At 35.6% G+C, this 23,127-nt stretch overlaps 1 protein-coding gene across 1 annotated transcript in view; it reads right to left on the minus strand.

Moving 5' to 3' along the window:
• The window catches only part of coq8aa (coenzyme Q8A-a), a 30,346-nt gene that overhangs the window by 1,219 nt on the left and 6,000 nt on the right, over nucleotides 1–23,127 (minus strand). The window contains exons 3-14 of the mRNA XM_081378889.1: nucleotides 20,769–21,107; nucleotides 19,807–19,873; nucleotides 15,297–15,371; nucleotides 13,222–13,347; nucleotides 8,058–8,143; nucleotides 7,819–7,959; nucleotides 7,127–7,208; nucleotides 4,678–4,771; nucleotides 2,275–2,416; nucleotides 840–947; nucleotides 186–251; nucleotides 13–99 (exon numbers count right to left, since the gene is read on the minus strand). Coding sequence (XP_081235015.1) covers nucleotides 13–99; nucleotides 186–251; nucleotides 840–947; nucleotides 2,275–2,416; nucleotides 4,678–4,771; nucleotides 7,127–7,208; nucleotides 7,819–7,959; nucleotides 8,058–8,143; nucleotides 13,222–13,347; nucleotides 15,297–15,371; nucleotides 19,807–19,873; nucleotides 20,769–21,107 — 1,413 coding nt within the window. The remainder of the gene's footprint in view (nucleotides 1–12; nucleotides 100–185; nucleotides 252–839; nucleotides 948–2,274; nucleotides 2,417–4,677; nucleotides 4,772–7,126; nucleotides 7,209–7,818; nucleotides 7,960–8,057; nucleotides 8,144–13,221; nucleotides 13,348–15,296; nucleotides 15,372–19,806; nucleotides 19,874–20,768; nucleotides 21,108–23,127) is intronic.

Raw genomic sequence — 23,127 nt, forward strand, 5'->3', positions numbered from 1 at the left:
GTATTTTCCTACCTTAGTCTCATAACCAGTCAAGAACTTCATTTCTATGGACTGCTTCAGCACTCCTTCTCTATCACCCTCTGACGCAGCCTTGATGATCTGTTTTAAAGAGCAAGACAGCAAGTTTAAGAAAGGAAATATTCATCATACATTCGTTTACTTTACCTTTTAAACTGTATGTTTACCTCGATATAAAGATCAGTGAAACTCTCATCAAACCCCCTCGTTGCACCAAAGTCCAGCAAAGCAACCTGTGGATTGAAGAAAAGTCAAAACAACTGTACAAAATGTTCAAATGAAATACATTTAAAAACAAATATAATAATAAATCATACACTAATAATATAATTATTAATATATATATTAATAAGGATGCATTAAAAGTGACAGTAAAGCCTTACAAATTCATTATTTTATTTATTTATTTAAAATAAATTATGTCCTTTTGAACTTTCTATACATCAGAGTCCTGAAAAAAAAAATGTATCACTGTTTCCACAAAAATAATAAGAAACTCTTTTCACCACTGATAATAATTAATGTTCCAAATCAGCATATTAGAATGATTTCTAAAGGATCATGTGACACTATAATACAGGAATTTATATATATTTATATATATATTTATATATATATATATATATATATATAAAAAATAGTACAGTCATAAAAACTTATTAAAAGTGTGAAATTATAGGAATAACAGAGAATAAAACAATTTTTTTAGCAAATCTAAACTATCTTCTATTTCAGTTTCCAGTACCAAAAGTGCATCTACACTTTCTGGTGGTGTAAGTAACTAGGAAAAATCAATGAATGATCACGACACTCTTACTTACCCTGTGAGTTTGTGGATCATAAAAGAAATTGGACCAGTTGGGATCCGTCTGCATGTATCTGAACTCAAAGAGCTCCCTCAGACACAGGGTCAGGATATTCTCGCAGATCTGAGCATCAATAAAAAGTGTGGTTACGACACATGCACTGGACTGCTATAAATTCACAGTATTTATGCTTTAAAGCATATGTAGCACTTAATATAAAGTAATAGATCAGTTCTAACTCAAAACAAAAAACGGTTTTTGAACCCACTGTTTACAAACTACATGACTGATGCAGGCTTAAATCATACTTAAACTGTCTGTTTAAAAAATTCAGTCAGATTTATTGTCTTCATTTATGTCATCAGTGTACAGCATTTGGTCAACACATTTTATTTATTTTAAACTTCATGCGTTAACCTTTTTGGTATGGATATGGCCTTATTTCAACTTTGCCCTACTAATGCAAAATAAATCCTTCCACCAGCAGGTGGTGATCATGCTCCAGGAAGCCCACTGGCTTCCATAGTGGGCACATTTGAGACCACGTGACTCACACTTCAAATGTGGCCTGATACCACAACAAATTTGAATGTGCCTTTACTTATATAACTTGCTAAACAGTATGATATATGCAAGCTACTGAAATGAAAGTACTAGAAAGTAAACTGAAAAATAAAATTGGGTTTTCCAGCCCAATGGGGTAGCAGCCAATTCATACTCCAATATTGTTAGTAATATTTATAATATTTTTTATATAATAAAATAACGCTTACTGGACTGAAGCAACTTAGGTTTACTTGATTATCCATACAAACTTTTTAGGAAAAATCTTTTTAAAATGTATCAAATATGATACATCAGGCTTTCAAGGAAAGTTTATGTGTACATCTCTCAATCATCATTGTTGAATTGAATTATTTGTTTTGCTCCCACGATAAAAACTACAGAGCTTTGATCATAAAATTAACCATTTAAATATCATCTTACTAAGACACATTATTGGGAGCTATAGTGACAACTGATATTTATATGCATGTAGTCTGGTATACTGTTATATAAGATCTCATTGATTTACATTACAAGCCATCAGAGTTTCATCTTACATTCTAGCCATATACATATCAGCAAATGCACTTAACTGTGTATTTTGCTCAGTTTAGGCCTCTGATTAAAACTTGGGTGTTTTTACTCCTCGAGTTTGAGTTTTGATCTCCTATATCATACTATATGAGCCATAAAAGCCTGATGTATCAAATATGATACTCAAAAAAAAAAAAAAAAAAAACATATGCAAACCGTTTCTTTGTGTGTGTTATATATATATATATGTAAAAATAAATATTTTGTCTCATGGTTTAATAAACTTCCGTTTAAAAATATGTGATTTTCTGGCTATTAGTTCATACTTCAGTCTTTACAGAGTTACTGGTTATACAGCACCAGTGAATACCTCATTTTTCAGCTCTTGTGACAGTGCGTCAGCCTGATCCAAGGGGAACCCAGGCACCAGTTCGGTGGTGAGAACGTGCTGGCCGCTGAATTCGTCGATTACCTCTGGCACGTAGAAGAAGGGGTGATCTTTCAGTAGTTCCCTGCCAAAAACCACAAAGCTTCTGAGTCACCGAGCACAAGCCAGCAATCCCGTAAAAGCATGCCACCCCGCACGTGCACCACAGACAGGACGTGCTGATGAACACACGCACACGTCCGGTCTGAGGGATGTGGGAACGGCCGTGATGCTATTCTCTGGGTGTGAGGAATTCCCGGATGGAGCCTAAAATTTGGTATGACAGCTTGAAATTACAGCTTGCTAAGCAATGAGGGATACGTCAGCTTTGAATTAGAGTTTATAGCAGCACTAGGTTATAGTCAAGCTAGCAATTTGAAAACGTATCTAGCTACACTAAAAGGTGATGTTAGAAGTAGCGTTACTAACTATCCACCTTATTTTTCAGGTAAGAGTTGGTGCAGACATTTGTAATTTTAATGTGTCTGGATTCCGGTGTCATTCGCTTCCAGTTATTTTTAGCTGTACAAAACAGCTTGTTATGCTGCAAAATTGCAAAATGGTATTTTTACCATATTATTTAATGTATTGTCTTAATCATAACACGCTGGTTTGTAGCGCAAACAGTTTTAAAATTTTACTGCACTTCGCTATATTCTTCTCGTTATTTCCTTATAGTGGTTAATAAAAAAGTTTCACACATTCACAGAAAACACCTTGAAAAATAAGGTAGATACTGGCACTATTTAACACGGCAATATACAAGTATAAGATGATACTTAAAAAAAAAAAAAATCAGAGCCATATTTAGCTTGCAAATTAACTGTTGTGTAAAATTTGACAACAGATTCTTTGAAAACATGCAGCTGAATCAATAGGCAGTAAATGAATACATGCATAAAAAATGCTGCCACATTGACACTTATTCACTTCAAAAAGTAATTTTCTTCCTAATTGTTTTCCAGAACATTTCTTAAAAAGATAGTATATTTACTTGAGATGCAAAATGACATATCTTAAAAAAAAAAAAAAAAAAAAAAAAAAAAAATCAAGAAAATATTTCTGCCGATGGGCTAAGAAATTTTAAATTCAAAGGGAAGAAAAGTTTATTTTTCTTACTCTATTGGCTTTTTTTTTTGTATTAAGCATAAACCACAAAACAAATTTATCAAATAACGAAACTTAAAATGCCATTCTGCATGTCTAGTAAATGTATCTTGATATTTGCACTAGAAACGAGACAAAAATATTAAATAAGAAAGTGAAATGTGCTGTGTAAACACTACTGAGTGATGATTCACTGAATCAGTGTATCGAACTGGTTCATCTAACTCCAGTTATTTTTACTGTATATATTATTCTAATACATTCATGTTTTCTGTAAAGCTACACTGCAAACACTGTTTTAATAAAGTTTTACTTACCTAAAAACATACTGACCACAGGCTTTAGCTCTTTTCTAATTCAAGACTAAGGAGGAGTTGGGTATTTAAACGCAATTCAACAGAAATTATTCAAATATAAGAGAAATATATATTCTGTAAAATTAGCAACAGTGACAACAGAGGTGAAAAGGTCAATTGTTGAAATGAACCAATTCAATAAAATCAATTAGACTACCTGACAAAGAGAAGATATTCTAGAAAAACGTGTCAAGATTATTTCCTCAGCTCTGCTGGATGTAAAGCTCTGTGTGCAATGTCTGTTTACACTACGTCAATACTTCAAGGAAGCAAACATGTTAACTTATTTTAAACCGAGCTAATCTACTGAACACTGATACTCTCATTGATTTGCTCAAAGGAAAAAGACACACATGCCATCCTGAAAGCGTACGTAACTATATATCTCCTGCGAAGTCAGGGTCCCCAGTAGAGGACAGGACGCAGGGTATGGGCTTGTTGTCAATAGTTATTATTTACATTTGTGCTATGTTTAAAATAGGTCAGTGTGCAAACTGTTCCTTAAATTTAAATCAAAATTAAACCCTAGCCTATAAGCTAGACTGAAAATGACAAGCGGTTATTTTAAGCCGGGTGTTGAGGCCACAACGCTCCAGCGAAGCTGTTATATGAGGATACAGAAGTGCAAAATCATTCTGAGCAGTTGTTGAAGTGTTATTTCTGTGCGTAATCCTTTCTTTCAAAGGGTGTTATGGCACAGGATAGATTTAGCTCAAATATCAGTTACATAGAAGCCATGAAACGTCCTTTAAGAGCCAGCAGGCCGTTTGTGAGCCCTCGGATGGCCCGTGATTTTATAGAGGGGTAGATTGAAGAATACAATGACGGGATGCTCTGAATTTGCAGTGAGAAAAACATATCCTGCTTGTTTTTATGTACTCACTTGAATTTACGAGCACACTGGGCTTCCCTTATGTAATCACACTCCAGCGCCAGCTCACGTGACATCACTTCAATCAAATGCTCCGGAAACAGACCTGCATGTTCAGAGACACAGTCAGAGATGAGTCAGCAGGTTAGTTTGTATTTAAAAAAGATTATGTGATTCACCAAGGTTGAACTCACAATTCTTTGAATTTGTTTGTGTATTGTATTGTATTGAGTGTGCACTTTGTCTTTTAGTGTACTTCAAATCTTAAAAGTATTTAAAAAAAAACAGTACTTGCAGATAAAATAATAGTAATGAAATAAAAGGCCACTTAAGTGTACTTAAAGAGAGTACACTTTAATAACTTCTTGTTAAAACATAAGTACACTTAAAAAGTGCACGTTATAATAGTCAAATTTAAATGTTTTTTAAAAAAGTACATTTTAAATCATTGTTTTTTGATCATTTGTCATGCTTTAAAGAAGTTCATTACAAATATATTCAAATACATGATGTGCGTTTGAATTAAATGACATTAAAGTATAGTAGTATATTATATATTAAGTAAATTTTAGTTTACCATAAATGCTTGTCAGTATATTTGGCAGTACACTTTAACCATGTTTCAAAGACAACACTAGTAATTATGAAATAATAAATAAAGATATACTTAAGTGGGTCCAAAAGCACTCTTACATTCAACTAATTGCATTTTATATAAATTTAAACTAATACATTTTCATTTAATTGCTATTAACATGCAATCAAGTGTCCGAAACAATTACATTCAGGTCGCACTTAAAGGTGCAGTACGTAATATTTACAGCTAGCAGTACAGCAGTCCAAATTCAAAATAGTGGAGAGAGTCGTTTTCACCGTCCCCTCCTCCTCAGACTCGACGCTCACACGGGTTGCCAGATTGAGGACATGCAACAGGAGCGAACGGTCAAGAGCAATTGACAATGGAAGGTGACGAGCTTTACACTGTAAGTTGATGAGTTGATTTATCTGCTTTTAATATGGCTCTGGTCACAGAGGTTTTTATATAGACGTCAAGGCTTTTTAGGTCGGGCACAATCTGCAATCTCTGACCCAGTTTGTTTCCTGGCTTCCATGACTGCAATGTGCTGTGTTTTCCACCAACTGGCAACCCGGGGTGTCGAAATACTATTGGGTAAATTGGCAGTGGGCGGGATCACACTGAGCAAAAGTAGACATTCCGACACAGAACATACATTTCAAAGTAGAATAACTGGCCGTAGCATTGTTTTTCCTATATCTTCAAACATATTAAGGTATTTTAATGCTTAAGTACAGTAAAATAAAAAGTACATTAAGTATATTATTACCATAATATGCACTTTTCTTAAAAGCATGTTAAAGTGTACTTGTTTTTCACAAGGGTTGCCTTGACATGAAAGATATTTTGGGTCTCTGCTGTGTCTCTCTCTTCTGGCAAAAAGAAGGATCGACAATGCTGTGGGGTGGTATTTACGAGCTCAAATTAAAGTTCAGACTATATTTGGAGGATTAGGCTTCTCTGACAGCTGAATATTTAACCGGCATTGATCATGCAGCAGTAGACGCTGTTGTAACGATGATGCAGCTCATGCGCACCGCTACCGGGCTCTGATTGGTCAGTCATGCAGTCTGAGATCTATCAGCCCACTTATACCCAACAGGCCTTGAGCTCTCAATTTGAAACACACTAAACATAGATCTGAGTGCACTGACACCAAGGTCTTAGAAAAAGGGGGTCAATTAAAGAGTTTCAAAATAAGTACAATTTCATCAGTTTATTATTTCCGCTTAAAATATTTCTAGTCAAAACTCACGTTCACACAAATTCATTCTTTTAATCAGCAAGGATGCATTTAATTTATCATAAGTGGCAGAAAAGAAATTTATAATTTTACAAAATATTTCTATATTTATTTTCTATATCTTATTAAGAAATGAATAAAAAAGCATCACGGTTTCCGCAAAAATATTAAGCAGCACAACCATTTTCAACATTGAGAATAATAATGTTTCTTGAGCACCAAATCAGCATTAGAATGATTTCTGAAGAATCAAGTGACTAAATGGACTACATTTATTTTATAAAATATATTGAAAGAGAAAAGAGAATTTTAAAATCTAATATTATTTCACAATATTGCAGATTTTTTAAACTGGATTTCTGATCAAATTAATGCAGCCTTGGTGAGTGCAAGCAACATCTTTCACAATAAATAAATAAATAAACTCTTAGCAACCCCAAATTTTTATGTTTTTAGTTATAGGACATAGCAGACAGGAAGTGTATACTCTCAGATTTGGGATTGGGAAACGACCCGAGCTGCCCGCGTCAACGCATATGCACTACCCTCCAGGTCCAGGACAATCTCCAGCAATTTATTTACCTAAAATTCTATAAATCATGTGTGTTCAAGATATAAAACATGAGTGATGGGGTCATCACCTTCAGGAAGAGCGTTGCTCATGCTCAGGACCGTCATCAGGTTATTCACGTCACTGTTGATGCTCTGTGCGACTCCGGGGTACTGCAGGAACCAAGAGTGTGTTACACAGGGTTTAGAAAACATTATGCAGAGGCAGTTCATTTCGTAAACCAAAACATGTTCAAACGGTAAAAGCATCCAGGGGAAAGAACACCTGGGTTGCTGCAAACAAACGCAACACAAGCGGCCTCCAGTAAAACAGCCCTGACCTTGTTGCAAATTTAACAAGGGGGGGGGGGGGCTACTTCATTTTGTAAAAGTTCAAAACTGTTTGTTTTACTAAAAAAAGTTGAGAAGTGACACATTCAGATAGATTTAGGTCATCTAATCATAAACATGGTTGCAACTGTTTGCAAAAGCTGATAGTGGGAATTGCTCCTTGGACTTCAAGCAGTTGGTGCTCCAAATTAACCTGTTAGGAGACTTTTATTGCACCTTTAAAGGGCATTTTATACGGTATGCGATAGGCAGGAAGCTTTGTTTGTGATTTTTGTGTGGAATGCAACAAAATCCTACTGCTGCTTCAGCTTAAATCTTTTTATCTTGTGTGGTCCCATTGAAAATGAACTAAACTCATAAACAACCTTTAATGACCATAAACCATTATTGATTGGCAGCGAGTTTAAAATAGTACTTTCTGCCCTCAACTAACCTGGATTTTCATGGCGACCTCTCGACCATCTTTCATCTTGGCCAGATGGACCTGACCAATGGAAGCAGCAGCAAACGGTCTGTCCTCAAACAAATCCAGTTTATCCCTCCAGTTCGGGCCCAGGTCATTGCTCAGAGCTTTCTGCACAGATCAACCAGCAACATACATGCAGTTTTTCTTTTTTTAAAATACTGAATTTTTCAGATTTTCTGACGTGAAACATTTAAAGTAGATGGTACCGTCATCTGTTTGATGGGCATGAAGTCAGCACTCTGACGCACACGTTCGAAGATCTTGGCCAGCTGTGGGTTGATGAATGCATCATCTGAAACATTATTAAACACACATACAATGTTGGTATAGTACTAATGCTATTGCCAAATGAAAACAATGGCCCTGTTTATAGCTGGTATTAACATCCTTCCTGGGTGATCGGATCACAAGTGCTCAGCAGAGACAGAGTGCCACTTACAGGTATTACTGATAACATCAAATGCATTTACTGTGACTAAAAGCTAATTTAAAGCTAAGAAAAATTCTACATTGCTTATCAATTGTAAACAGTATATAGATACACTATCGTTCAAACGTTTAGGGTTGGTAAGATGTCGGTTATGCTCACAAAGGCTGCATTTATTTTTTTATTTATTATGTAAAAACAGTAATACCATGAAATATTATTACTTTTTCATTTTTTTTCTAATTTAATATATTTTAGAGAGTAATTCATTCCTATGATGGCAAAGCTGAATTTTCAGCATCATTACTCCAGTCTTCAGTGTCACATAATTCTTCAGAAATCATTCTAATATGCTGATTTGGTACACATAGTGCTGCGTAACATTTTTGTCAAAAAAACATGATACAGGATTCTTCGATGAACAGAAAGTTCAAAAGAACAACATTTGTTTGAACTAGATGATTTTTGTAACAATGTAAAACACTTTACTTCTACTTTTGATTAATTTATTTGTGTCTTTCCTGAAAAAAGGTTTCACTTTATTTGGTAACAATTTATTTTACAGTGTCCTTGTTACATGTGCTACATGTAGTTACTATAGTAATAACTATAAATGATGTATAACCCTAAACCAAACCCATATCCTAACCCTTAATCTAAAGTAAGTACATGTAATTAATTCATATTACTCAGTACTTAAATGTATAATTACACTGTAACACGGACTCCTTAAAATAGTCTAACTTTATTTTAAGGTGACAGTTACATTGTACTTAAATAAGTACTGAGTAATACTGATTAACTACATGTACTTAATATAGAGTTATGATTAGGGTTTGGTGTAGGGTTACTTGTAATTATGCATAATTTACTGTAATTACTATAGTAATTACTGTAGTAACGTGACTACGTCAACAAAATAAAGTGTTAACAAAAAAAAAAAACCTTACTGAACTGAACAGAGTAATAGTAACATGTAATACCTTATTTTATTTCCACACAACACTTGACTTAATCTTTAATCTTTACAAATGTGGTCACATTTGAATATGGTTTGAATGATTGGATCACTTGAGACAGATGTCAATACCAGGTATAAACGGTACATGTGTTTTCCTGTGTTTCTTAATCTGTATTAAATCTGTTGTCATGTTACAGGTTTACTCAGTTGCAGTGCACGTCAATCATGTCAACAGGATTTTAGAGATGGTTTCACGAGAAGGAACCGAGTATGTTCCTTCTCGTGTCACTGTGTGACAGATGTACACCCCAGATGTACAGTAAACAAGTCTTAGAGAGAGAGATAGAGAGAGAGATAAATAAGCCGCTTGATCCGAACCCAGTGAGAGCTCCTCTCCTTCTCTCCTTCAGAATGCAGGAAAGAAAGTTGAAAGATTTTCCATAACTGCCTCTGTGTACATCATAACTTTAAAAAAAGGAAAGCTTTACAGTTGCCGTGGTTTTTATCCTGGTTCACTTGTTTGACCCAGATTAGTCTGATGACCTCACATTTTCTGAGCTGATACTGTGACTGAGGAATGTGGGCTACATAGTGCCAGTAATTCCTATCTGTTCAATAACAAACATTAGAACAATACTGCAGCATTCATATTTTTGCATTCCCCAAAATACATACATAATTTACCTTTGTCTCAACCAAGCAAATCCTCGCATAGTTGTGTGTGCCTTGTCAACATAAACTAATTTCACCTCAAATCAATATGTCATGCACATTTGTTAATTTATTTGGTAAGCAACCATATAATAAGCAGTATAAATGTACAATCCAGTGGTCATTATTGCACAAATAAACACTTTCAGTTTGATGGCCACCCTGTCTGGGTTTATTTTGCAGTAACATCCATTAAACGTTTTTATTACTATGTTTCTCTCCACTCCAGCTGTAGAAACAGATCCTGTACACAATATTGTGACATATTACAGTTTAAAATAACCGTTTTCTATTTTAGATTATATTTCATGATGCAATTCAGAATTTTCAGCATCATTACTCCAGTCTTCAGCGTCACATGATCCTTCAGAAATCATTCTTATATTCTGATTTGCTGCTCAAGAAACATTTCTTATTATCAATGTTGAAAACAGTTTCCCTTTACTATGTCTGTGGAAACCGTGATCATTTTTTTAAAGGATTCTTTCTGTAACATTATAAAACTTCTTTACGGTCACTTTTAATGAATTTAAAACAACTTTTTAAAGGTAAAGTATTTCTTTTTTCCACATTTTATAATATGGACATTTTTAATAAGCCCTAAAAACGTTAGAGGACTCTCTCCATTCCAGCTGTAAAAGCAGACCCTGTACACAACAGTTTAGCCATGTCTTGACGGTCGATTGTGTGTGCCAGTCCTTTCAGAACTTCCTGAAGTGTAACGTAAAGGTCACGTTTCTGGCATAGCAGCGGGCTTATTTTGAGCTTCGCCGATGCCAGTGCTGTCGCTGTCCTTCACTGCCGGTCGTGCGATCTGCAGCTTACAAAATCCTGCCTATCTTGATGAAAATGACACTGTGCATGAGGCCAGTGCATGAGAAGTGGCCGAGGTTTGGAAATGTCATGCAGGGAGGCTGTGCTGCATTGATCTATGCGCTGCATTCTTGACACAGATGCTTTCGTTCTGGCTGTCCAATACACGTTAATGCACACAGAGCGGGGGAGAATGACCTCACATGCCTACCAGTAATAATCAACATATTTGCACATAGAAGAGGCGAATTTGTATGTCAGAAGAAGTTAGACACTGTTTGAGCAGCTTGTCAATACAGACAGAAGTGGATTCAAGGGCGTGTGGAAACGACAGGCAACTTTTCATGAGTCATGAACAGGAAAGCAAACTGTCAGTTCCTACCAACACAACTGTTCAAAAGTTTGGGATCAGTAATATATATTTTTTATAATGTTTTTGAAATAAGTCACCTATGCTGATCAAGGCTGCATTTATTTGATCAAGAATACAGTAAAGACAGTAATAAATATTATTATTGTGAAATATTTAGGGGTGTAACGGTACGTGTATTCGTACCGGACCGTTTCGGTACAGGGCTTTCGGTTCGGTGCACGTGTGTACCGAATGACCGAATGCAATATTTTGTGTGCGGAACATAGGTACATTTTCGTGTTTCCACACGAACATAATAAGTGGCGGAAGTCTCCGCGTTCAGCGCAAATCCCGCCCTGCAGCTGATTCTAAAGTTTTACCCGTCGTCACTGTAACCTAAACCAAAGAAATCGACTGCAGGGCGAAAAAAAGCTTTTCCGCTCCGTGTGCGCCGCCGCACTCTCCGTTCCGTGTGTGTGTGTGTGTGTGTGTGTGTGTGTGTGTGTGTCTGCGCGCTGCGCTCTCTGCTCAATGTTCAATGTTCGACTCCGTGTTTGCGCTGCGCGTTCTGCTATGTCGTTAACGGCCCAAACACTCATGTACCGATCACGCACTGGAAAAGCAAAGTCCGCTCAAATAACGTGAAATTTCTCTGTAGACTTCTGTTTGCTGAGCTGGTATAGTCATGCTGGCAACAATGGTAAAATTACCTGCTCTATCACATGCTCTGGTAATAATAGCTTTGTAGGACTATATTTTATTTTGATAATTAGAAAAAAAAAAATATATATATATATATATATATATATATATATATATATAAAAAAAAAAAAAACTTGATTAATATTATTTTAATATAGGGCTATTTTCTGTTCCTTTTTCCCCCCCGGTGTTTAATTTAATTAGGTGATTCTAAGTTTAATTATTGATGATTACAAGCTTGGAGGAATTGCAATTAATTACAGCAAATTGTGCAATTAATTAGTTAATTTTTTTTAATCGATTCCCAGCCTTAATTTTTAAATATGAGCAGGCCTACAAGCTGGGATTGGTAATGCTGCACTGTAATCATAGTTTTATTTATATTTTTCATTAAATTAATTATGTGATATTGGTTTGAGACTGAGAGTATTTTATTTAGTGGAGAACTTTGCAGCAGTATTTTATTTCTTATTCTTTATTTTATTTTATATATATTTTATTAAAAAGTGTTTAAAAAAGTGTAAACAAATTGTTAAAAAAAAAGTTTATAGTAATAAACAACCTGCAGTTTAATGTTTGCATTTCTTTCCCTTACTGTACCGAAAATAAACTGAACCGTGACTTTAAAACCGAGGTATGTACCGAACCGTGATTTTTGCGTACCGTTACACCCCTAGAAATATTACATTATATTTTAAAATGTAATTTATTCCTGTGATAGCAAAGCTGAATTTTCAGCATCATAACTTCAGACTATAGTGTCAAATGATCCTTCTGAAATCATTCTAATATGCTGATTTGCATATTAAGAAATTAATGCTTTGGCAAATTCACACATTTAACCATAACTCAAACATTGGCAGTTAAGAACAAAAAATAAGTAATTTTCACGTTTGAGTGTGGATAGACAAATTGCTTGTCGCTGTTATCTTATGTCATGTCTCAACTGGTTAGAAGATAGTGTAAACCTTTAGACGAAAAGATCATTACAACTGTAAACTCATTCAAGTATGTCTAAACTGGTAGTGTACGAGGACCCCAAACTGTCAGCATGCAGAAAAGTGAGCATCCATTTTCCACCGCTGTGCGGAAAATAACGCAGGAAGCTTATTTGAGGTTATTTTATCTTTAGACGTTTGCATATCAGAGAGGAAATAATCTGCATCTCCAATTTCTCTGCACCTTTTTGTAAGCGGTTCCCAGTCACTCACATCACCAGGCTTTAAAACCGAGTCAGGCCGAGATCACATACCAGCCTAACTTGAGAGCGGCCATGACTTAAAACAGAAATCAGCCGCAGGTTATGAGCTATTGTGAGTCATGGAGGACGCCTTATTGGTCCTAACAAATCTTTGAGGAGTGACCTTAATGTGGCAGCTTGTTATACAAACAGCATTCTCTTACCTTGGATACTGAGCATCTGACCGAGCTTAAGGGCCGCCCCACGAACTTTACACAGTGTCCTGACGATACGCTCCGCGTTGGCCTCCGAAAGGAAGGGGCTTTGGTCCAGAACTGCCTTCTTATCACCTATGTGAAATTACAAGTCTGTTAACATTTTCGACAGAAAATACGACTTAAAAAAACAAGAAAACTGAGCACAGTAATGCCTAATGGGACAAATAAACACTTTTTTATACAAAGAGGTCCAAAAGTCTCAGACAACCACTGTATGTGCCATTTGAAACAAAGATAATCTGAGCTGCTGAGAACCATTTGTTCATGTAAACAAAACCCCACAAACTATTAGATGACTTCATGATCTCTGTGAGGACATTAGAGCTATTCCTGGATGTGATGATGAGGTCAAAGGTAATAATTATCCAGCATCTACATAGATAAGATAAAGTTACAGGCCGCTGTCCTTAGAACACATTTGCACATTTTCTCAGTTCCTATATGGTGTTGATGCCACCAAGACATTAGGCAATAATAACTCGTGTAAATACACATTTATATTTATACAGTGGTATATACAGTACTTATTAATATTTACATCTGTACACAGTCCTTCTACTTACCATCTATAAGTACATTCCTTTTTCCCCCATAAATTTTTCCTACTCATTTAATTTTTATAGATGTATATTATGTTGTTTTTTCTTTAATACCACATATTTAATTATTTATCTCCATTTTATTATACTGTATGTTTGCAAGTACTTAGAGCTCCAGGAAACCAAACCAAATTCCTTGTGCGTTTGTGTTCCTTGTGTGCCAAATTCCTTGTGTGCACAATTGGCGAATAAAGTGCATTCTGATTCGGATTCTAATTCTAATATGCAGCCAGACTGACATAATGCCATTTCAATGACACTTTGAGCTGCTAATGCCTATGGAGTCAAAAGATGAGGGTGTAGATCCAAACACCAAACTAAATAAGCTGTTAATTTTTTTTTAATGTTTTGTAACCCAATATTCAAGATTAGGGTATGACTAAAGGAATGCATTAAAACAATAAAATATGTACCTTGAATTCAAATGTAAGTCGCTCTGGATAAAAGTGTTTGCCAGATGCAAAAATGTATAATAAAATAAAAGTTTGCATTCATAATCTTTCATTAAACATAAAAACGCTCTACAAATTCACAATGACGACGTGCTGCGAATTCACATTTCACGTTGCCTTTAAACATGGCAAAACAACAATGGCAGCGTATATGTCCGACTAAAGCTCTTTTGTGTGGCGTTAGAAGATTTGAAGTTGAGCTGAGAGATCCTGGATGATGGGAGGAGTGCACATATTGACAATCACAAGTAGTGAACGAAGTTAAACATTTCAATAATGAGGGACAAACTTTTAAGAACAGTATACATTTCAATAATATACTGCCAATTTTTCATACCAATTACACAGACGCGTATAAATACTGTATGGTCTGTGCTGCAAAAATGGCTTGTCTCTACATTAAAACTGCCTCTCAGACTAATTTAGGAGCACTTTAGAACAGACAACTCTATAAATGTTATTATGCGTATATTATTATACATGCACTCTAGTTAAAGCAAACACAGACAGTGAAAAGAGCAATGGCGCTCACCTGTCTAAGAGTAAATAATTCCATACGCACACTAGATTTTTAGAACTGCTTGTACTGAAAGGAAGGACGAAAGAAGGAAAGATTTTTTCATTTCTACTAATGATGCACATTGGTTATGATCTAGGCTATTGTGGGTTGTGGTGAGTAGTGCACACGTGTTTATGTGTGTGTAACTGGAGTTTAAATACCCACAATCTCCTTCCTATTCTATCCTATCTCCTCACTCACGATCTCTCTGTTAATGAAATGGTTTAAAGTCCAAAAACGAAACAAAAAAAAAACTCTGACTGCATGCAATTTATCACTTGTAAATCATGCTATGCCTGATTAGTAAGAAACTTTCAATAAAACAGACTAATGACTAATAATTATGAATACATTGTCCTGATCCAAACTGTATCTGTAAAGATCTAGTAGAATTGAATATAATTGTCTTACCATTCTTCTCCTCTGATCTTAGGCTTTTCTTTGCTACTTCGGCCAAAGCTCCAATCCCCAAACCCACAGCAAGACCTGCAAGAGATTATTAAAGTCACCATGAAATCAAAATAGACAATTCTTGTTTTTTATGGAATATTGCAATGTTATAAATTATTTATCCGTGCACATTTTTTTTTAAACTCATGAGCCCTTGTAATCTTTAATCAAAATAAATTCCCCTCCCTCTTGCAGCAACAGCTCTTCTTATTTCTGATGACGTGTTTACTGGCGCGAGGGGGGACAACCTGTCACTCAGATGACATCACAGCCATAGCAAAACAAAACCATCCAATCAATTGATGATGAAAAAAAAAAAAATCAAGTCCTACCCTACATTTCTTGTTGATCAAGAAGCCGTTTCACTTGGATATAAGTAACAACAGAGAAGAGACTCACAACTTCCGTTTCAAGCTGACTTTAAGCAATTAGAACATTCAAGATAAAAAAGAAGAAATAAGGAAATGGTCCATAAATTTACAGAAGTTAAATATAATGAAACAGTCATTATCTTACACCTCTAAAAAGCACTTCCACCCTGAACAAAAAGAGCTGTATTTACATCTGTCTTTTGAATTGCTTTGAGAAAAATACCCACAACAACACTGATGCTGTGTAATGTGAACCTAACAAAAAGGAAACATCAGAAATAGCATTTCCAAACCACTGTGGTCAGCACTTCTTCTGTGGTAGAGCTTAGAATCAATAACGAGTTTTGGTGCAATCTTCTTCAATAGTTATGTAATTTTCTGATTATGCAACCCTCCTGCTTTTGAGAAATTTAGGACGGGTATCAAGTCGGTTGTAAATCAAGCACTGAAACTAAACGCCTCAGTTTAAGCTGGCAAGAAATGCTTTCATTCAGGTATATATATATATATACATACATATATATATATATATATATATATATATATATATACACACACACACACACACACACACACACACACACACACACACACACACACAGCCTCTGAGACTAATTTAGGAGCACTTTAGAACAGACAACTCTATAAATGTTATGCATGCATGTATTATTGCATTATTATTACTCATGGACTGATCTTTTGCACACTAAGACACAGCAAAAAATGTCTTTTTTTAAGAAACTGCTTGTTTTTATGTCAATAACAAAATGCTTCAAATGTTTTATACTGCTTTTATTTAAAGTGTTTGAACTTGCTGTATTATCTGTTGGTTCGGAAATGCCACTGAATCACAGAAAAAGATAATCAGAAAGACAGGTACTACTGCCAGCAAGTTACTTGGGATAACATTACCGAGCATTGAACACATTAACAAAGACAGAATGGTGAGAAAGGCCAATAACATTGTATGTGATTACACACACCCGTTGGCATCTCATTTTAAATGATTGCCATCTAGGCGTCGTTTCTGTCCACCCCTAAGGACCAAGAACAGATCCAAATTTTCTTTTGTTACACAAGCCATAAAAGCCTTAAATCAGTCAAAATAAGCTAGATGTCCAGCTGGCCTGGTCAGACCCAAAGGTGTATAATGTATTAAAATGTATTGCATTGTATTGTATTTGTTTATGTCATATGTCTGATGTTTTGTCATGAAGTGCCTTGCGATTGCGCCGCAAACCCAATTGCCCCAAGGGGACAATAAAAGTTATTTACTACTACTACTATTTTGCATACTAGATTTTCAGTACTGCTTGTGCTGAAAACAAAAAACAAAAAAACAAACACATATATATATATATATAAAAAAAATTTTTTTCTCCCCAGTACAAGCAGTACTGAAAATCTAGAGTGTATCTAGATTGAGAAAATCTAGAGTAAATCTATAGAGTTGTCTTTTCTAAAGTGCTCCTAAATTAGTCTCAGAGGCAGTATATATATTACTGTACACATTTCAGATACACTATACACATTTCAGAAACGCAGTTTGATGCCGATTCTTATCCTGGTTAAGTTTTTCATCAAGCCTGCTGGGGAAGTTCTAGGTTGATGATTAAGCAGGTTCCTGTTTTTATGTCTCTTTATGCCTGCAGGAGTTTAAGGACTTGAGGAAAACACAGGGGCCATGCCAGGGTACTCAAACACTGCAACATCAGATGCATTGTACTGCATTTGCTCTTTTTAAACACTTAACATTTGCATTCCATTGTGCACATACAGACTAATCCATGTTACCACACAATTCAGAAAAAAAATGTAGCAATCAAAAACAAGTGCAGGGTAAACTATTAAAAACGTTGGGGACAAGTTTGCCTGATAGCATGACCAAGAACAATACGGGCCCAAGTCTCATGTTACAAAAACAGAGAGGTATGCTTCTGAACATAAACACCAAAATGAACATGCTGCTTAAAAACAGTTGTTAGGGCACTGATTTAAGGGACATCTACAGTCAGATGAAAAACGCAACCACACGAAAGACTGCCAAAGTGACGGATACTATTCTTGGATGCAATTAATCACTATCTTCAACTATCAAACGAGAGCTAGAGGAAGAGAGCCAGAAAACAGTTGAACTGGATAGCTCATGTCCAGAAGTGAGGTCAAGGTGAGGACAGAGGTCAGACACACATCACAAAAATACTTCAACCGTGACAACAACATAAATCACAGCACAAACAATGTTTCCTTTAAGTGATCTACTGTCAGTAAGAGTAACAAAATAACTTAAATTCTTTAATATCACACACTTTTAGACTAAACAAAATATATATTATAAAAAAAATAATAAAAAAATTAGGGGCCGAACTTGATTTTGATTTTATCCGTCAGAAATGGATTAGAACGTGAAATGGTCCATTTACACCAGGTTAGTTTTTTTTTTTATTATTATTATTTAGAAAAATACGCACCAATATTTCATTCACAATAAGACCACAAACAAATTATATTTATAAATTCAACAGCCATAAACATTAAGGCCTAAATTCTTGTTAATTATTAAAACAAATGCTTAATAATTATCAAATAACATCTGATATAATTTCTTACTATTATAATTATTATCATTGCTGTTGTATACCATGTATAATATGTATAATACATTATACATAATTAAAATAACACTAGGTTAATTAATTCTAATAATAATACAATTATACTAAAATGTATATATTTAATAATGAAAAACATTTGCTTTAATATTGAACAATGATTCAGAATGTAGTAATGTTTATGGCTGTTGAATTTGCCTATACACAATATAATATTAACAGCATGTTACATGCAGTCTTGCAAACTGGATGCCACATAAAACGTAAGTCATCTTGAACAGACTCGGTAGCTTTGATCCCTATAGAGCACATAAAGACTTGTCAACACATCCCCCTCATAAATTCACACAGTCCCATGATGCTTTTGTGGTTCAGAGAATGTTGAATCCAAGCACCCTAGGTCACTGCAAGTATATACCAATGAGACTGTAGTAAACAGATGCCTGAAGAGGTTTTCTTGCAACGGTGGTAGATAAGAGTTCAATCTGATAACAGCATGCACACACACCAACAGCAGATGATAGTAGATGCATGTTTTAACGTCTCAATTAGTGTACGTCAGTGGAAAACTAGCTTGCAGCGAACCAGAGACAGAGAGCTACTATGACCGCTAGCCTTTAATTTTCCCATGTGACAGCACTTTACGCTCAAACCCTTGTCTATATCTAGCCATTCACTCCCTGTAACTGTATTCAGCACTAGTCCTCTGAGAAATAACCAGTACACTGTCATTTAAACAACAAAAGCGTGTAAAGTTACACACCACCAGAGCAGAATGGGAAGCTCTATCTTAGGGGAGACAGGTGATGCACATTCCCAGACCGGTTAAGCTCTGTCCCATAATCCAAATCAGCGGCAGCCGCAGTCTACAATGTTACTGTTCAACATGCAGATTAACCTTGAGCCCTCAATCTGGCTCTGACATGTTGTATGAGGATAGAGAAGCAGCTAATTTAAACAGGCATTAGATCAGAGCAAGAATAACAATGCCAGAAAGGACAGCAACCAGGAAAGTCAAATATACCAATCCAAAAAATGGCTTTAAGAATCCATAACTAAAGTAATGATGCATTAGACAACATGTACAGTACTAAATTCAATAGATTTGGTGGCAGCACAGTGCAAAATAGCACATTTGAAGAGGTATCCACTCGCTGGATTGGATGCACCATGCAAAAGAAAAGGTTTTCAGTTACCATGGGCATTGTAGAAATGCCCTAATTACTTTCATCCATGCTTCATTTATTTCTCAATAGAAAGAGTCCAGTAACAGGAGAATTACCAAGTGTAAAATATTCAACTGGCAATAATTTGTCTGTCCACATGAGGCAATCACGTATAATAAAATGGCATTTTATAGGCCACTGATAACAGGCTACTTAATCCCAAGAGAATGTACATCATTTTAAACAGATTTTTCAAGAGTGTTGAAAAGTTTGTAAAGGTAAGTGTACATACATAAAAATATTTATACTAAAATAACCTTACCTCCGAAATTCGCTAGCCTCCCCAGCCGTGTGACCGGTACCTTCCGCTCTCTCGCTCTTTCACTAAGCTACAGGGAGAAAGAGCAGGCATTTAGAGTGTGTCATTAACCTATGTTATGTGCTTCCAATTACAAATATCCTTTTTTAAACTACTGGACACACAAAATTTTGGATTTTCAGGGCTCAGTGCTAAGGATTTTTTCTATTGGCCCTGTCAAAACGTTCACTAATTCTATAAGACTGCTGTCACTTAAAGAGCAAATGCCCGGATCCAATATAGTGTTACACATGCGTTTTATTTAACGCTTTACGTAACCGACTGTTTACAAGGATACTCGCCAATACGGACATTTTGACGCAATTATTTGAGAATACGTCCATTCAAGAACAAGACGACGTGAAAGAAATTATTTGCACACTGTCTGAGATGCGGCTTTCTCGGCACACACTTCAAGTACAGAGTTCTCTTTCGCGTCTTCTTGTGATTGAGTATTTAGATTGGCAGGGCTTTAAAGCACGTGCAAATGACAAGCTTTTGTGACAATGCAGCACTGGCCAGATCGGGTAAGTGACTGATCTGCCAACTGTCCCGAGCGTCGTTCATGCTGGCCCCGGGCCATATTGTCGAGCCCTGATTTTTAATGTTCTTAACTCAAAATATAAAAAAAAATGGTGTTTTGTCGATGCTTTTGTAAGCTTTCTTTCCCAATCGAGCAATTGATAGTGAGATTTAATGTAGGAATGAAAAAAGGGATGAGCCCACTGAAATGTCCAGTCAAAAATCCAATGAAGTTATTTATTTTTTTGGCCTAGGTGTCTATATCTGCAACCATCTTCTAACTTTAGGGGAACAAACAAATTGCATTGCAACTATTATTATCCTCTGTAAGGCATGACATATATAGGTTGGACAAATGGCTAGTTACTCATGGGTGATGAGGGATTGGAAAAGGTCGCCTGTACCATTTGTTTATGTGGTTTGGAGCCGTCTCTTTTTGCCTGCCTGGCTTTCTCGATGTCCTCAGCCGTAATGCCTCCCACTGAAGAGTGATCCTGGTGATACGACCGCGTCTGTCCGGTGAACTGGCTGGTAGGGTCCTTGTAGCCTTTGAACAGGTTTGACTTCCCTGTGGCCTGGCTGTATGTGCTAGCAGCACCTGCGTTAGCGTCCCTGAAAACTGAATCACTGTCCAAACCTCCATGTGCTGCACTCTCAAAGTTCTCCTCTGAAGCTGTGAAGTCATACTTGGAGTCCACGTCTGTGCTGAAATCAGAAACGCTCGGCTGGCCGCCTGTGAACTCCTAAAAAATAAAGTAGATGAACATCATTTGGTTATTTAATGTGCTTTCCCACAGCTGAAATAGAATAAATTGAATTAAAGCTATATTGTGAATATAGTCATGACTAAAGAGACACAATGTAATACATTTTATAATTAGAGATGAGGTATGCTTTTCTGATATGGAACTGTCAAAGCACTATGAAATGCACAATCAGTTCCAGAGGCTTTGATAGCACAAACATCTTGGCAGCGCACCCTTCTCTCCTATGCTCTGGAAACCCAGGCAGTAATCCAATCTCCAGGTAGGCCTAAATTTCATTTGCATAATCGTATTGTTGGAGTTATTATACCCTAGATGTGTTGTGGAGAATAGAAACTCGAGAACAACAGAGGTGCAACCAAACACCATTATAGAGCGCTTCGAATTACACAAAGCCATACAGCTATCAATGAAGAAATAACAGATACACATAAATATATTACCATGAGTCATGGTAAAGCCTTGTTTTTGTTTTTTTTTCTAAAAACAATATAGTAAAGGTTACCAGTGTTCAATAAATTACAATATTGATGAAGATGATAATAATATATTGTTGTTGTAATAACAAAACATTTAATTGTTGTTTACATTTAATAAATGATATATGCTACCATTCAAAATTGGGGTCTGCATTTACAGCAAAATACAGTAAAATAAATAAACACTATTAAATGAAATGATATTCCATTTTCAATTTCCAGCAGCTATTACTCCAGTCTTTAGTGTCACATGATCCATCAGAAATCATTCTAATATGCTGATTTCTTGCTCAAGAAACATTTCTTATTATTAATGATGAAAACGGTTTGTGGAAACTATGATACATGCTTCTCAGATAAATAGAAAGCTCAAAAGAGGAGCATTTATTTGAAGTAGAGGGTGCGTCTCAATCAGCTCCCTTTGTTGTGAATCAGTATATTGTGTACATGAGGTCAGGCTCTGGTAAGGACAGTAAGGACCATGGCTCACTACACATTGGGACATTGATGGCTCTATTTCTGGCGACATGGCAACGTCCTCAATGTACAACATCACCACTGGTATTTATGAACAACAGCAGAACTGATATCTTTGACATTATTTGACATTATTTGACATTTAAAGACCATTATGACACATACTTTTGCTTGTTCCATATACGTGCAACATTTCAGACGTAAATCAATGTATAAATGTTAGCTAGATTATGTTCATAGCCTGTCTAGCAATTAGGGATGGGCATTTTTGCAAAAATTTTGTATTCGAATATTTGGGCTAATAAAAATCGAATATTCGTTCATTTAAATGACGTTTAACAAGAAACTTTTTTTTTGAAGTTTTTGTTACCATTTCTAAACAAGCTAACAATTAGGCAATATACACGTCGAGCTTACTATATATCCTAAGGTTTTCTTTTAATTGAAAACATTAAACAATATGTGTAAACAAAAAATATAAAGAACAAAAGCATTTAAGCTCAAGCAGCGCGAACAGAAAAAATCGATAGCAGTTATCGTACAGAACGTACATATTACTCGAGGCAGCATATGGTTATCGTGTACAACTAGAATGTTTTAGGGAGCGAATGTTTCAGTGCACTGGAATGTTTTCACAATTTTGACAGCCCTTAAAATGGCCGACTCCCTAATCAGTGCCCCGACTACTGAACTAGAGAGTTGATTGAGACCCATTCAGATTTTTTTTAACACTTTAAATGCCTGTCACTTTTGATCAATTAAATGCATTATTAAATGCTTTTAATAAAATCTTGACCCCTAACATTGAACGGTAGTATAAATAATAATCAAAGTAATACAATTATTATTATCCAAAAACTTCAGAAGCAATAGACTGTTTACATTTGCAATGGTCTGTAGCAACTTGCCTCAATTGCATAATAATTCATATAGAATGTAACTGATGCATGGTCACAGGTGCACTGCCTATTTTACAACGACATCAAACATGGCTCATCCAATCAAATTCATACCCAGATCTTTCCATTTATAAAGAAAATTAA

This window comes from Scardinius erythrophthalmus (genome assembly GCF_964197995.2).
Source record: "Scardinius erythrophthalmus genome assembly, chromosome: 11".
Taxonomy (NCBI): domain Eukaryota; kingdom Metazoa; phylum Chordata; class Actinopteri; order Cypriniformes; family Leuciscidae; genus Scardinius; species Scardinius erythrophthalmus.